The sequence below is a fragment of the Microcebus murinus genome, chromosome 22, assembly GCF_040939455.1.
Source record: "Microcebus murinus isolate Inina chromosome 22, M.murinus_Inina_mat1.0, whole genome shotgun sequence".
Lineage (NCBI taxonomy): Eukaryota > Metazoa > Chordata > Mammalia > Primates > Cheirogaleidae > Microcebus > Microcebus murinus.
In genome coordinates, this window is record NC_134125.1 from 5,675,984 (window position 1) to 5,690,921 (window position 14,938).

The 14,938-nt window shown below is 47.7% G+C and overlaps 2 protein-coding genes across 2 annotated transcripts; both read left to right on the forward strand.

Annotated features, from left to right (window-relative positions):
- The first annotated feature begins 801 nt into the window (after window positions 1-801).
- Window positions 802-4,168, forward strand: HCAR1 (hydroxycarboxylic acid receptor 1). The gene has a single exon (XM_012782236.3). It carries the CDS (start codon window positions 1,305-1,307, stop codon window positions 2,334-2,336), a length of 1,032 nt encoding a protein of 343 aa, XP_012637690.1. The 5' UTR covers window positions 802-1,304; the 3' UTR covers window positions 2,337-4,168.
- Window positions 4,169-12,483: 8,315 nt separating this feature from the next.
- LOC105880835 (hydroxycarboxylic acid receptor 2) lies at window positions 12,484-14,547 on the forward strand. Its single transcript, XM_012782142.2, has one exon. It carries the CDS (start codon window positions 12,580-12,582, stop codon window positions 13,663-13,665), a length of 1,086 nt encoding a protein of 361 aa, XP_012637596.1. The 5' UTR covers window positions 12,484-12,579; the 3' UTR covers window positions 13,666-14,547.
- The last annotated feature ends 391 nt before the right edge of the window (window positions 14,548-14,938 follow it).

Below are 14,938 nucleotides of genomic sequence, written 5' to 3' on the forward strand. Positions count from 1 at the left end.
AGAGGGAAGAATTTAGCTTGAATGCGCATCTAGAAGAAGGCAAATGCACGGTTTCCATGCACGCTCCCCACACACCCCTGTCCTAAACTGGGAGCTGAAAGGCACAGGGCAGATAGATAATCCTTAAAGCCAAAGGGCAGGAAATTTCAGCAAAGACTTCAGTTCTTCCTGCAGTCTAATTTTACTCTCGATTATTTTAGAGATAGGCTCCTTAACCAACTCCTCCAATCCTCATCCGCTCCCATGGGATATTTTTAATTTATGGGCTCAGCACACAATTCAAATTAAAAACATGCATCTCACGGAGTCGAGCTCTGTTGAGCAGCCAGTGGGAAACGCAGGGCCAGCTCCTCTGCAAGAACGCTGGGCTCTGCGTCCCAGCAGAGTTGGGGGGACCTGGCTCCCCAGGAGGCCGTTTCGTGGAGACTGACATGCAACAAGTGGGCTTTGGATCCATTCTGTGGTCTTGGGGGTTGCGCAGCTGGTCCCCGGGGTCCTTGGAAAGGCAGAGGGTAATAGAGTGGGAATGCAAGGGAGGAAGGGTGACTTCCTTCCAAGAATGTTTCTGGCACCCAACAAGTGCGGTGCTAGCACTCTGCCACTCTGCAGACCCTTCCAGTCTTTGAGGGCTGTACTTGCGGGCGTGGGCACGGGAGACCCTAAGACGCTGCAGAGCAAAGCCTCCCTCGCTGGCACGGCGCGGGAGCAGGCGCCCCGTGGGACGCGGGAGAGGATGGGGCAGTCAGGCAAAGGTTAGGGGAGGGAAGCAGAGGCCGAGGTCCAGAACGGCTCGGCTCCGGGAAATGTTTGTATTTCTCCACCAGGAGGGAGGACAAACACGCTTTTTTTTCTCGTGCCTTCTGGGCAGCTTTGCGCGCTCTCCAGCACAGAACGCGTCCGAGGAGGAAAGAGCGAAGCTGAAAATAAAAATCATCCCGGGGCTGGACCCGGCAAGTCCTCTGCAGCATGCATCTCATCGGACCCCCGGGCCGCCTCCCAGAAACGACCACTTACGTGAAGCTGCATGCCTTTCCCAGCCCTGCCTGGCGACAGGCTTTGCCTCTCGGGCAGACTGGCGGCTTGTGACCTGGGCTGCAGAGAAAGGACCTCACCGGGACTCTCGTTTCCTGGCTGGAGTTTCTCTTCTCGGTGCGCAGGCAGCACCCACCCAGCGGGCGGGCCCGCGCCGGTGATGCAGCTGGACGCGCGGCAGCCCGGCGAGTGGCAGCCGTGGGGTAAGCATCTGTGCCTCTGCGGGGACTCAGGGGCCGCTAGGCACTAAGGACACTTGTCCTGCCTCCGCCATGTACAACGGGTCGTGCTGCCTCATTGAGGGGGACCCCATCTCCCAGGTGATGCCGCCACTGCTCATTCTGGCCTTCGTGCTGGGCGCCCTGGGCAACGGGCTGGCCCTGTGTGGCTTTTGCTTCCACATGAAGACCTGGAAGCCGAGCACCATCTACCTGTTCAACCTGGCCGTGGCCGATTTCCTCCTCATCGTCTGCCTGCCCTTTCGGACCGACTACTACCGCAGACGGCGGCACTGGGCGTTCGAGGATATTCCCTGCCGGGTGGTGCTGTTCATGATGGCCATGAACAGGGCCGGGAGCATCGTCTTCCTCACGGTGGTGGCTGTGGACAGGTATTTCAAGGTGGTGCACCCCCACCACGTGGTGAACGCCATCTCCAACCGCACGGCGGCCGGCCTCGTCTGCGTCCTGTGGACCGTAGTCATCCTGGGGACTCTGTATCTTTTGATGGAGAGCCACCTGTGCGTGCAGGAGAAGTCCGTGTCTTGTGAGAGCTTCATTATGGAGTCCGCCAATGGCTGGCACGACATCATGTTCCAGCTGGAGTTCTTCTTGCCTCTCGGCATCATCTTGTTTTGCTCCTTCAAGATTGTCTGGAGCCTGAAGCAGAGGCAGCAGCTGGCCAGACAGACTCGGATGAAGAAGGCCATCCGGTTCATCATGGTGGTGGCTGTGGTGTTCGTCACGGGCTACCTGCCCAGCGTGTCGGCCAGGCTGTATTTCCTCTGGACGGTGCCCTCGAGTGCCTGTGACCCCTCCGTCCACCTAGCCCTGCACGTCACCCTCAGTTTCACCTACATGAACAGCATGCTGGACCCCTTGGTGTATTATTTTTCAAGTCCCTCCTTCCCCAAATTCTACACCAAGCTCAAAATCCGCAATTTGAGACCCCGGCAGCCAGGACACCCAAAGACACCACGGCCGGAAGAGATGCCAATTTCAGACCTCTGTCGTAAGAGTTGCATCAGCGTGGCAAATAGTTTCCAAAGCCAGTCTGATGTTCAGTGGGATCTCCAAATGTGTTGAATGGCACTAAGTAAACTGACCAACCACATCTAGAAGGACAGATTGGTGACTTTAGAATGAATTCATGCTAAGGGGTGGGGGGCGTTGGAAACGCCACCAGCCTTTCTGAGCTGTATCTTCATGCTGCTGGAAATGAAATGCACATGACTATACCTTTCTGGAAGGTTCCAGTCGATCAAAGTGAGTTGGTTGAATGTATATGATCTGATTACAAGGGTAAGGCACCCTATGGGCTGCTGGCGGGGGGGGTTAGGAATCGCACAGCCCCTGTCACTTTAAATGGCTGAGTAAGTAGGAACGAGTGTTTAAATGGGTCAAGTTCTCTTTCTGGGGTGTGGGGAGTAGATAATGAACTTAAAGAGCTATCAGCATTTCCTATCCTCTGACCTTAAATCATCACTTGTCTTGCAAAACAGAAACTGGGCTAAGTTAATACTTTTATTTCAGACCGAGTGAGGCTCTTTTGACTGGGATGCCTCGGTCCTGATGGTTTCATCTTCACAGGGACCCAGTATACATTTCTTTGTCATTGTTTTGACTTCCCGGCAGCCCAAGAACAATAGCCGAACAGTCGGCCCTGACCTTCTTCAAGCTTCACATTTTTCTGCAAATCTTTGCTTTTCTAAGAAGGTGCTGAGAGGTATGTTTACCTGCCCCGGTTTCTCCAGTGGGATATGCTGAGTCCAGCATAACAGCTTTGGCTGCTTGTTATGTGACTGTGAATTGGAATTATTCACTCATTTATCCTCCAAGTGTGCACTGCGTTCGTATTTGCTGTCAGGCACGATGCTGGTGTCCTTTCCACCGGGAGGGTCATTAATCAACTCTTGTGCGACAGTAACATTTTTCAGGTGGCAAACAGAGAAGTTGAGGACTTCCCTCCTTTCATGGAATGTAGTTTCTAGACCAGTTCTGTGCAAACATCAGGGTTATTGTCTTATTGCAAGGTTGCCTGCCTTATGCACGAGTTTCCCAGATATGTGCCCTCAAAGCTAGATGACTTTATGAAATGACAGGCTGCCCTGCCCTGAATTTCCAAGTCAACCGACTCCTTTATCTACACTCTCTCAAAATTCCCAGGGTCCTCTCCCTACATTAGGACCCGGCCATCTTCTAGTCTTCGGCCTCAAAACACCCGTGTAGGCTGTCTCTATTATTTCTTTTTTCAGAGACACTGAACAGCCCGGTGACAAAACGTACGGGCTAGAGAGAGTCAGAGGGACCTTAAGTTTGGATCCCAGCTCTGCCACTTCCCAGATGTGGGACCTCTGGGCAGATCTTATGTAACCACTGTTAGCTTCAACCTCCCTCCTCTGTCAAACAGGGGTAACATCAGTGCTGACTGCAGAGGGTCGTTGGGTGGATTCAATGAATGTACAACCCTGAAGTGAAAGGATTCTGTTCACTGTTATATCCCGGGTACGTAGACGACACCTGCACATAGTAGGTACCTAATAAATATTTGTTAGATGAATGAATGAATAAGTGCATGTAAAGCATTATGCCCTGTGCCTGGCAGTAAATGCTCAATATTATGGCTCACTATATTAATATGTTTTACACATACAGAAACTGAGGCACAGAAGCAATTTCCTTTGGGGGCTCAGAGCCCCCAAGTAGCTGCTCGGTCACCACGCCTGAATCCCCCCTCCTCCCTAGCTCCCTGGGCAGGAGTGAAAGCAAACAGTATAATCAGCACCAAAGAACCATATTTCCTCCCGATAGAAATCTGTGAAAACTCACTTCTGCTTTTAATTCTATTCTTAGTTACAATTCTTTCTTGGGCTGTTCCTTTCTTGCTTCATTGTAATAAAAATGGATTCTGAAAGAAAGTCTGTGTCCTGCGTGTGACTCTAGGTTAGAAGACTCCTAGGACTTTGTCCTCCAAGGGAAAAGGGCTGTGCTACCCAGAAGTACACGGCAGGGAGGTAAACAGAGGCTGTCACTAAAAAATGGCAAGAACAAACAGAAAGAAGGAAAAATCAAACCAGGCTGGGCGCTGTGGCTCACACCTGTAATCCCAGCGCTTTGAGAGTCTGAGGCAGGAGGATTGTTTGAGGTCAGGAGTTTGAGACCAGCCTGAGCAACAGTGAGACCCCATCTCTACCCCAAAATAGAAAATTTAGCCAGGTGTGGCAACATGCACCTGTAGTCCAGCTACTCGGGAGGCTGAGGCAGGAGGATCGCTTGAGCCCAGGAGTTTCAGGTTGCAGTGAGCTAAGATGACACCACTGCACTCTACCCGGGGTGACAGAGCGACACTCTGTCTCAAAAAACAAAAAGAAAAGAACAGAAAAGTCAAAGCAAACCTTCACCCTAGTTCTTTTTTTTTTTTTTTTTGAAGAGACAGGGTTTTACTCCGGCCTGGGCTGGGGTGCCGCCTCCCCAGTAAGTAGCTGGGACTACAGGCGCAAAGAATGGGGTCTCAGTTGCTATGTTGCCCAGGCTGGTCTCAAACTCCTGAGCTCAAGAGATCCTCCTGCCTCAGCCTCTCGGAGTGCTAGGATTAGCAGCCTGAGCCACCACACCCAGCCCTAAACCCAGACTTGATTCTACATTTGCTTCCCCTTTTAAGTTCGTAGAATGTGATGAAAAATAAATCACATAAAGAAGTTTCTTCAGAAACTGTAAGGAAGAGGAGCATACCTTTGGTGACAAAACTTTGTTTAAACTACCTGAAACAGGAAAACAGTCAATTTACAGGAAAACGTTTTTTCCTTTTATGGTCTTTCAGGAAAAGTCACATAAAAGCTAGAAGAGGGGCCGGGTGCGGTGGCTCACGCCTGTAATCCTAGCACTCTGGGAGGCCGAGGCAGGAGGATCGCTCCAGGTCAGGAGTTCAAAACCAGCCTGAGCAAGAGCGAGACCCCGTCTCTACTATAAATAGAAAAAAATTAATTGGGCAACTAAAAATACATAGTAAAAATTAGCCGGGCATGGTGGCACATGCCTGTGGAACCAGCTACTCAGGAGGCTGAGGCAGAAGGATCGCTTGAGCCCAAGAGGTTGAGGTTGCTGTGAGCTAGGCTGATGCCATCGCACTCTAGCCAGGGCAACAGAGTGAGACTCTGCCTAAAAAAAAAACAAAAAACAAAACAAAACAAAAACTAGAAGAGGTATTCGACCAGATAGTCTATAGGGATTATGTGGAAAAAGAATAAGAAGTACCTTTTGTTGGCGCGATGATAACACTTTAAGTTTCGGTCTGTTCTGAGCCTGGGATTCCCTACACTTCCTCACAACCGGAACGTTAGGCTGCTGTCTGAGCTCTCTAGCATGCAGGGGCTGAATCCCAGAGGGGCTAGAATCCCGGGCGCAAGGGGTTGAGCCAGTTGTTCAAAATTCTACAGCGAGGTGGGGACTTGGCCACTCTGTGACACGTGGCCTCCACTTGCAGCCTCAAGCCACCAGCATCACAGTGAGTGTGTCAAGGGCTCCCGGACCAGCTACGTCCCTTGCAGGTCCTGGTGAAAAATGAAAATGCAAGGTCTCTTGTTCATAAAGTATTAAGGTGTCTAGACAGTCACCGCAGAGCATTAAGCCGAGCACGGGGCCCTTCTGAGCTCATCCATAAAGGCGGGGCTCTAAGAGAGAGAGACAGACAGACAGACAGAAGACAGAGAGATATGGGGCAGAATAGACAGACGGGCTCACACATAAGGGCCTAATCTGTGCGCACGTCCCAGTGTATCCGAACATAAAATGATACCGCGGGCAGACGTCAATAGGATTCATTCACTCATGCTTTCCCTCTTTTGAGGAACATTCGTGAAGCACCAGCTCTGTACCAGGCGTAGGAGAAGAAACACAAACGAAAGACATAGTCCCTGACCCCACGGAGAGCACTGAGCAACCAAGGGGAGAAAATAAAATGGTACATCAAGGCCACGGCGGCGAGAGTGGCAAACACGGGCTTCCACAGGAGCATCCAGGGGCCCTTCCTCCTGTTTCAGGCGACGGGGAGAGTCTTCTCAGAGGCAGTGGCTTGCAAATCGGCCCTGCAGGACGCTCAGGGAGCGGCCAGGGAATCCTGGCAGAGCTGGAGAGGTGAGAAGGAGCACGCTGACTGTCTGGGAGGCGCAGGGAGACAGTGGGGCAGGCTGCAGCTGTGACCGCCTGGACAGAAGCAAAGCCCCGAGTCCGGCTGGGGGCGAAGCATCTGTTCGCAACCCTTACAGTGCAGAAGACTCAGGAAAAGCCTTTAGGATCCCCTTATCCTTTTTTTTTTTTTTTTTTAAATAATGTTTCTTTATTTGCAGAAGGCATATAATTTTTTGTTCAAATTCAAAGAACACACAGATATATAGAGTAAGGCGTAAATGTCTTCTTTTGGTTCCTCTTAATCTTATTTCCAGGAAACGACAGCTTTCAGCATTCGGGGTATATGTGCATTTTGCACACAAAGAGTCTTTGGCCTTATTTTACAAAAGCAAGATCACACCCCATATATCCATGTCGGTTAGATCTAGACACTGTTTTGCAAAGTAGTTTCATCACAAATAACTTCCCACATCACAACGTAGAAATTGAGCTCATTCTTTTTTTTTTTTTTTTTCTTTTGAGACAGAGTCTCACATTGTTGCCCAGGCTAGAGTGAGTGCCGTGGCGTCAGCCTGGTTCACAGCAACCTCAATCTCCGGGGCTCAGCGATCCTCCTGCCTCAGCCTCCCAAGTAGCTGAGACTACAGGCATGCACCACCATGCCCGGCTAATTTTTTGTATATATATTTTTAGTTGGTCAATTAATTTATTTCTATTTTTGGTAGAGACAGGGTCTCGCTCAGGCTGGTTTCGAACTCCTGACCTTGAGCAATCCGCCCCGCCTAGGCCTCCCAAAGTGCTAGGATTACAGGTGTGAGCTACCACGCCCGGCCTAGCTCATTCTTTTTAACTACATTTCATTGTATAAATCAGTGGGCCCCAACTTTTTTGGAACCAGGGACCAGTTTCATGGAAGACAATTCTTTCATGGGGCGGGTGGTGGCAGATCTCTGTGGCCCAGGGGTTGGGGACCCCAGGTATAAATGATCCATATATACTTTACTTAACCAATGACCTTTTCATAAACATTTAAGCTGTTTTCAATTTTTCTTCTATCGCAACCATGCTATAGTGGATATTCCGAATGATATATCTTTGGGCACATGTGTCAGGGTTTGGGGGAGATTCTTGATGATTCTTAGACGCGGTGTTGTTGGGTCAAAAGACAGCCATACTTTGGAGAGGTGTAGCACACGGGGCCTAAGAGCCTTGGAGCCAGACTGGGTTCAAATCCCATCTCTTTAGTAGCTGTGTCGCCTAAGGCAAGTTACTTAACGTCTCAGTGCTTCACTTCTCTTGTTTGTAAAATGAAGAACAAAGGGTTGTTGTGAATACTGAATGAGTCTAGATGTATAAAGCACATACTATAGCGTCCGACATAGAGTAGGCACCATTTCTGTGTTAGCTCTTGTTATAATCATGACAGATACCACCAAATTGTCTAGCAAAAAGGCAGAACCAATTTGTACTCCCACCAAGAGTATATGCAAAATTCTTCTGTACCAACTCTTGGGCACAAGGTCCTTGTTTGTTTTGTTTAATAAGCATTTTTTCTCCTTTAAAAAAATAAGACCTTCACCCCTTTAAAATGAAATCCAATGTATCAATTTATTCTTTTTTTTTTTTTTTTTTTTTTTTTTTGAGACAGAGTCTCACTGTGTTGCCCGGGCTAGAGTGTCGAGGCATCAGCCTAGCTCACAGCAACCTCAAACTCCTGGGCTCAAGCAGTCCTCCTGCCTCAGCCTCCTGAGTAGCTAGGACTACAGGCATTTGCTACCATGCCCGGCCAATTTTTTCTATATATATTAGTTGGCCAATTAATTTCTTTCTATTTTTAGTAGAGACAGAGTCTCTCGCTCTTGCTCAGGCTGGTCTCAAACTCCTGACCTTGAGTGATCCTCCCGCCTTGGCCTCCCAGAGTGCTAGGATCACAGGCGTGGGCCACTGCGCCCGGCCTATCAGTTTATTCTTTTGCTGCATGTGCTGTTGGTGCTGTACCTAGGATAGACCTAGTCTAACCCCGGGTCATGAAGACTTACTCTTATGTTTCTTCTAAGAGTTTAATAGTTTTAGCTCTTACGTTTAGGTATAGGATACATGTTGATTTAATTTCCGTGTACAGTATAAGGAAGGGAGTCCAGTTCTTTTGCTTGTGGCTGTCTAGTTGTCCCAGGATCATTTATCAGAAAGACTGCTCTTTTCCCCATTGAATTGTCTCGATGTCCTTGTCGAACATCAGCTGCCCAAAAACGTAAGGGTTTATTTCCGTGCTCTTAGCGCTTGCTTCGATCGATAACGTCTGTCCTTAAAACCAGAATCACACTGTCTGGATTACTGTAGTTTTTCAGGAAGTTTTTAAATTGGGAAGTGAGAGTTCTCCAATTTTGTTCTTCTTTTTTCAAGATTATTTGGTTACTCTGGTTTGTCCTTAGGTTTTTTTACATTAAACCCAATACCACATTTTAAAACCCTGAAATAATACTCTTCTCCTTTTAAAAAAATGTATATGTTATGCATGTATATCTGCCAGCAAGTATACTTAGCTTCCTACCTCTCTACTCACTGGCTTCTACCACTTCGTCTGCCTCATCAAGGGCTCCGGGGTCCCTTATTTCCTCCCTCCTAGCCAAGGGTCTCGACTCAACGTCATTTACACTCTGCAGTGGGGTGTCTCCCAAAGCGGCCCCGATGCACTATGCCTCCTAGTGCTCCCGCCGTTACATGGCCCGTCCTCGTGGAATACGGACTGGTTGTGCCACATGCTTTAAACAATGGACTTGTGGGAGGGGATGCTCTGGGATTTCCAAGCCCAGGCATTAAGGAGTTCTGCTTGTGTGTTTTCGGAAGCTCTGAGTAGCCCATGTACAACGTCTAGTCCATGCTGTGGAAAGAGCATGGGAAAAGGCTATTCGTAGACACCACTTGTAGAGGCCACATAGAGAGGCCACCGGGGGAGGCCACACAGAGAGGCACAAAAATATATGGAGAGGGAGAGAAGCACAGGTGTTCCATTGTCCTGCTTAAGCATCCACATGACTCCAGCCTAGAGAGGCCCCACATGAGAACCGCCCAGCTGAGCCCAGTCGACCCAGAAAAACACGACAGATAATATAGTGGTGTTTGTTTTAAGTCAAAAAAGTTTAAGTTTTTGTGGCAATTTGTTACACAACGACAGATAACTAAAACAGAAATCGCAGCTTAGTTCAAAGACACCAAACAGTTAATTATTAACCCCTCTATGCCTCAGTTTCCCAATCTATAAAATGGGTGTGATGATAATAATAGCACCTCTCCCACAGGTTTTTTTTCGAGGATTAAATGAGATCACATATGAAATCTCTTGTAGCAGACAGTTGATAAATGGTAATGTTATTTTTAATTTTTAAAAATAGTTCAATCCCATTTAGTGGCACACATTCAAGCTGTCATAAGATAACCAGGCGTGGAGATTCAAGTTAATGGTGCCAGTCGTAAATTTTAAGTGGAGTTTCCACCAGACTCTGTGGAATCACTCACTGCCTTAGCTCTTGAAATGATTCATTAGACAAGTTTCTGTACAGCTCATGCACTTGTAAGAAAAAATAAATAAATGCATAAAAGAAGGACAGAAGCAAGATAAAACATGCCCGCTGTGCAGTAGGAAGACCGGAAATTCCACAGCAGGCACCAGGGTCCAGGGAGGCTGCAATTTACATTCTGCCTGAGTGATTGTGAACTTTGGTTTAGAATCATAGAACCTGAGAGCTGGAAGGAAGATCGTCTAAGTCCTCATTTACACATGAGGAGGTGAGGGGTCGAGAGGTTTCAAAGCTTGTTCATGACAGAGCCAGAGTCAGCACCCAGAGGGTCTAGCTTTTCTTTTTTCAAACTTAAGAATATTTGTGGTTCTTTTCTGATTTTATCCATAAGCACTGCTTAAAAATATATATAAAATTGTAAAACCTAGAAAGGGAGAGTCCCTTGCAAATTCCTGCTCCCAGAAATAACTGTGACTCATAGTCGGGTTTTCAGACTGCTAGCTAACAAAGGCCCCCAGCATGACTTGGTGAATGTCATTGACAAGGGTCCACATTCATCCAAGAAGGAAAAACAATATTCACGGGCAGCAAGGACGGAAACAAATGCCAGTCATTTCATTAGAGCCTTGCTACAACTGCAAAATGCGACCCAATCCAGTGCAACCTAACAGACACGGAAGTAGAGCACAGTGGTTAGGGACACGCAGGCTTGGAAGTCAGTGCCACATTCAAATCCGATCTCTGCTCCTATTGTCTGGGTGGCTTTAAATACATTACCAACCTCTCTGAGCTTCACTTTCCTCATTCTGAAATCCGAATCAGTAATAATCCCTTCCTTATGGGCTACAGTCAGGGTGAAACAAGATAATGCATTTAGAGCACTAAGCGTGGGATCCAGCATTCTTTATAATGTACATGCCATCGTCATCATCTTCATCTTCATCTCATCACCGTCACCATCATCGTCAATTACCTCTGGTCCTATGGGAGTCTATGAGGTCATTCTGACTCTATTTTACGATAAAAGGTCTACAAACCCCTATTATTAAACCTGGTTATGCAGCTAAAGGAATAGATTTCCATTTTCTAACTCAAAGCAGGAGCAACACAATTTAGAAACCTCTTGCACAGCAAGAATTCATAAGACCAAAATATTAACACACTGACTGCCACACTAGAAAAAAAAATTATTTTTTCCTTGGGGCCATGGTGTTTTATTACAAAAATAGAATAAAAACTTCGAAAACAAAATGATCTTTTCTAATTTAATGAAAAATGTGTTATTTTTTATTGTTTTCCGTGTGTGAGTTATATGCAATTAAATTGTCCATATTAATGGTAACAATAAGAACGTCAACAAGTAAGATCTTCATGAACAAACTGCAGGGTTTTGCCCAGCGGGCCACCCATCACGTAACACGTGTGCTACAGCATGGCAGCGTGAGTTGCCTGGCACCACGCAGCTCCCAAGGTGAAGAGACGTGTGAGTTACACGTGCTTCATGAGGCACCGGGCTCAAAACTCACGTGAGTTAAATACAACTCACATGGCAGTTAATATGTTAAAGAGTAGGAATGTTGACAGGGTGATACCTAGTCACACTGAAAAGCAAAGAAATGATGTGTGATGTGGTCTCCTGCTGCAAGGCAGAGTTTAATATTCTCTTAGGTCCTGTCATTTTAAGTTTAATTTTTTTTAAATGGGGGCTTTTAAAATATCACATACTTAGCAGGGGAGGTTGAGCGTGTGTGGCGACGGAGGTATACAAGAACTCTCCATGCTTGCAGCTTAATTTTGCTGAGAACCTAAAACTTCTCCAAAAAATCAAGGACATTAATTTGAAAAAAAAATCATGTACTTAAAAATAAATCACTTACTTAAGCACGGAAGCATATCACAATCTAATGTAAACAAACAAGAAACCCAACTTATTTTAACATACTACTGGTGATCTAAACTGGGCTCAAGTTTTCAAACATCTTATGAAATATTATGCTCTCAAGTAGCTTTTTTTTCCTAACTAGAGATGAATTGCAGAGTTTTGTTATGAAAAAGCAATCCATGTTTGTACATAGAATCGGCATAGGAAAAGTGCTGAGATTCAACCTGTCCTCATAAAACAGGCAATTACTGTCTTCTCAGCCTTTCCAAAAGAAATCATAGGCATGCTACTGTTTAAGTCATATGTATACTAATCGTTCATGCTCATTTGTAGTGTTTCTGAAAAACCATGTTGTTTAACACACAAAGCTATTATTGTTATCGTTGCTGTTTTGCTAATTATGTAAATCAAGCAAATGACAGTGAATTAATTCTGCAATGCCAAGTACTCAATCAGCATACGGGCGCTGCAAAACTGACACATTTCAGTAATTCGAAAATGACAAGTCGGCTTGCCTAAACTTATCCTTTGCATTTAGGAAGTGTCCTGGGTTCCTGTCTGCCCAGGGGATTTTTATTACTTGTTTATGCAAACAGCAGGTTGCATAAGAGCCTTGCTGCCTTTTTTTTTTTTTTTTTTTTTTAGCGATTTCATAGTTTCCTGGTAACCATTCAGTCATCTATTTCAACACCCTGACATGACATAAAAGCCAGCGCTGAGCCACACGTTCGCCACACGGACACACACCTCTCTCCCTGTGCTGGCTAGGTGAGGCGCTCCCTCGCACGACCCGGCCCCACTCATGAACGGGCACCAGAGCCATTTTCTGGAAATAGACAAGAAGAACTGCTGCGTGTTCCGAGACGACTTCATCGCCAATGTGCTGCCGCCGGTGGTGGGGCTGGAGTTCGTGTTCGGGCTCCTGGGCAATGGCCTTGCCCTGTGGATTTTCTGTTTCCATCTCAAGTCCTGGAAATCCAGCCGGATTTTCCTGTTCAACCTGGCCGTGGCCGACTTTCTCCTCATTATTTGCCTGCCGTTCCTGATGGACAACTACGTGAGGAAGTGGGACTGGAAGTTTGGGGAAATCCCTTGCCGGCTGATGCTCTTCATGTTGGCCATGAACCGCCAGGGCAGCATCATCTTCCTCACGGTGGTGGCCGTGGACAGGTATTTCCGGGTGGTCCATCCCCACCACGCCCTGAACAAGATCTCCAACCGGACCGCGGCCATCATCTCCTGCCTCCTGTGGGGCGTCACCATCGGCCTGACGGTTCACCTGCTGCACAAACGCATGCTGTTCCCCAACGGCCCCTCGAACCTGTGCAGCAGCTTCAGCATCTGCAACGCGTTCCGGTGGCACGACGCCATGTTCCTGCTGGAGTTCTTCCTGCCCCTGGCCATCATCCTGTTCTGCTCGGCCAGGATCATCTGGAGCCTGCGGCAGAGACAGATGGACAGGCACGCCAAGATCAAGAGGGCCATCAACTTCATCATGGTGGTGGCCATCGTCTTCGTCATCTGCTTCCTTCCCAGCGTGGCCGTGCGGATCCGCATTTTCTGGCTGCTGCGCACGAAGGGGACGCAGGACTGTGAGGTGTACCGCTCGGTGGACCTGGCGTTCTTCATCACCCTCAGCTTCACCTACATGAACAGCATGCTGGACCCCGTGGTGTACTATTTCTCCAGCCCGTCCTTCCCCAACTTCTTCTCCACTCTGATCAACCGCTGCCTCCGAAAGAAGCCCTCCGCCGAGCCGGACAGTAACCGGAGCACGAGCGTCGAGCTCACGGGGGACCCGAACCCTGCGAGGAACGTTCCGGATGCCTTGATGGCCAACCCCAGTGAGCCGTGGAGCCCCTCTTATCTCGGCCCAACCTCTCGCTAAATAGCCACACCGAGGAGGGAGATTGTCACCGAGAACCGAGATCTCTGGACAAACAGCTGGGCTGTTGCACAGAGCGACATCGCTGGACTTGGCCTAAGCTTCCCCAGAACTTCCAGATTCGGAGAATCGGATTTAGAGACACAGTGTGGCAGAGTGGGCGACTGGGTGCAAGGCGTGACCACACAAATCTTGGAGAAGCAGAGAGCAAAACTTGTAGGCGTCTGAAACTTTTGCTTAATCTCTGACGCTCTTGGGACTGGAGACGAGCAAATTGTCAACACTTCTGCTGAGCAGAGTTGGAGCCACTGAGCCGCCCGTCGGGACCTGGCCTCCTTCCTTCACCCGCCTGAGCCCTGGATGGCTCTCCGCTCCTGGGGTGCCATCTAGCCTGTTTGTGGGCTCCAGCGGGCATCAGGAGGGCCAAGATGGGAGGGAAGTTATGCCGCTCCTAGAGGGAGCCCAGGCAACATAAACAAGCCCATAGATCACCTGAGATCCAGGGACCGATTCATCTTTCAGCCAAGCTTTAGCAGGAACGGATTCAGCAAAGAGATTCTTAAGCTTTGGTTAATGTCTGAGCTTCCAGGGGTGGTAAATGAGCCCTGGGAGGGACTGAGCTGAACAGTGTTATTAATGGGAAGAAAATGATATTGGTGCTACTTCCAGCAACTAATCCATTTCTCTCTTGTTTACACTAATTTTAAGGTTGAACAGTTAAAAAGGCTTTGGGGGAGAAAGCTGCTTCCCGACTGTTTGCTTTTATCATTAACAGGGACGAGTGCCCCAATAGGTAAAGGGGGAGAGTCCTCCTGGTCCATTTGCTCGTGTTTCTGTACTTACATAATAAATCTACTATTTCAATAAATTGTGAATTTTGACACAGTCCGGTGCCGCGCATGTCTGGGTTATGGTTCACAGAAATGGACTTCTTACTTAACAGAGACTTTTATGGGCTGTTAACTATGTCCTGGTGGAAAACTTCTGCACACGGCAAAGCAAGAAAAGGACGCAGACGCTGAGCTGCAGCGTGTCATTTAAGTAAAAATTACATATGTGTCGAGACAAGGTTGGAAAAGGGCTGGGAATATATAAGAACAATTTAATTGGGAAGAGTCATACAGATAAGATTGCAAGAGCACTTAGCATTTTATTTAGAGTTCGGTGAACATGGCTATTGGTATTTTTGTGTATTAAAAAAGGAATTGAGCCCGACTGAGATTTTTCTGTAGGAGGGGGAAGAAAGAGCTTCCTATGGAATGGTTTCAGTTCCCAG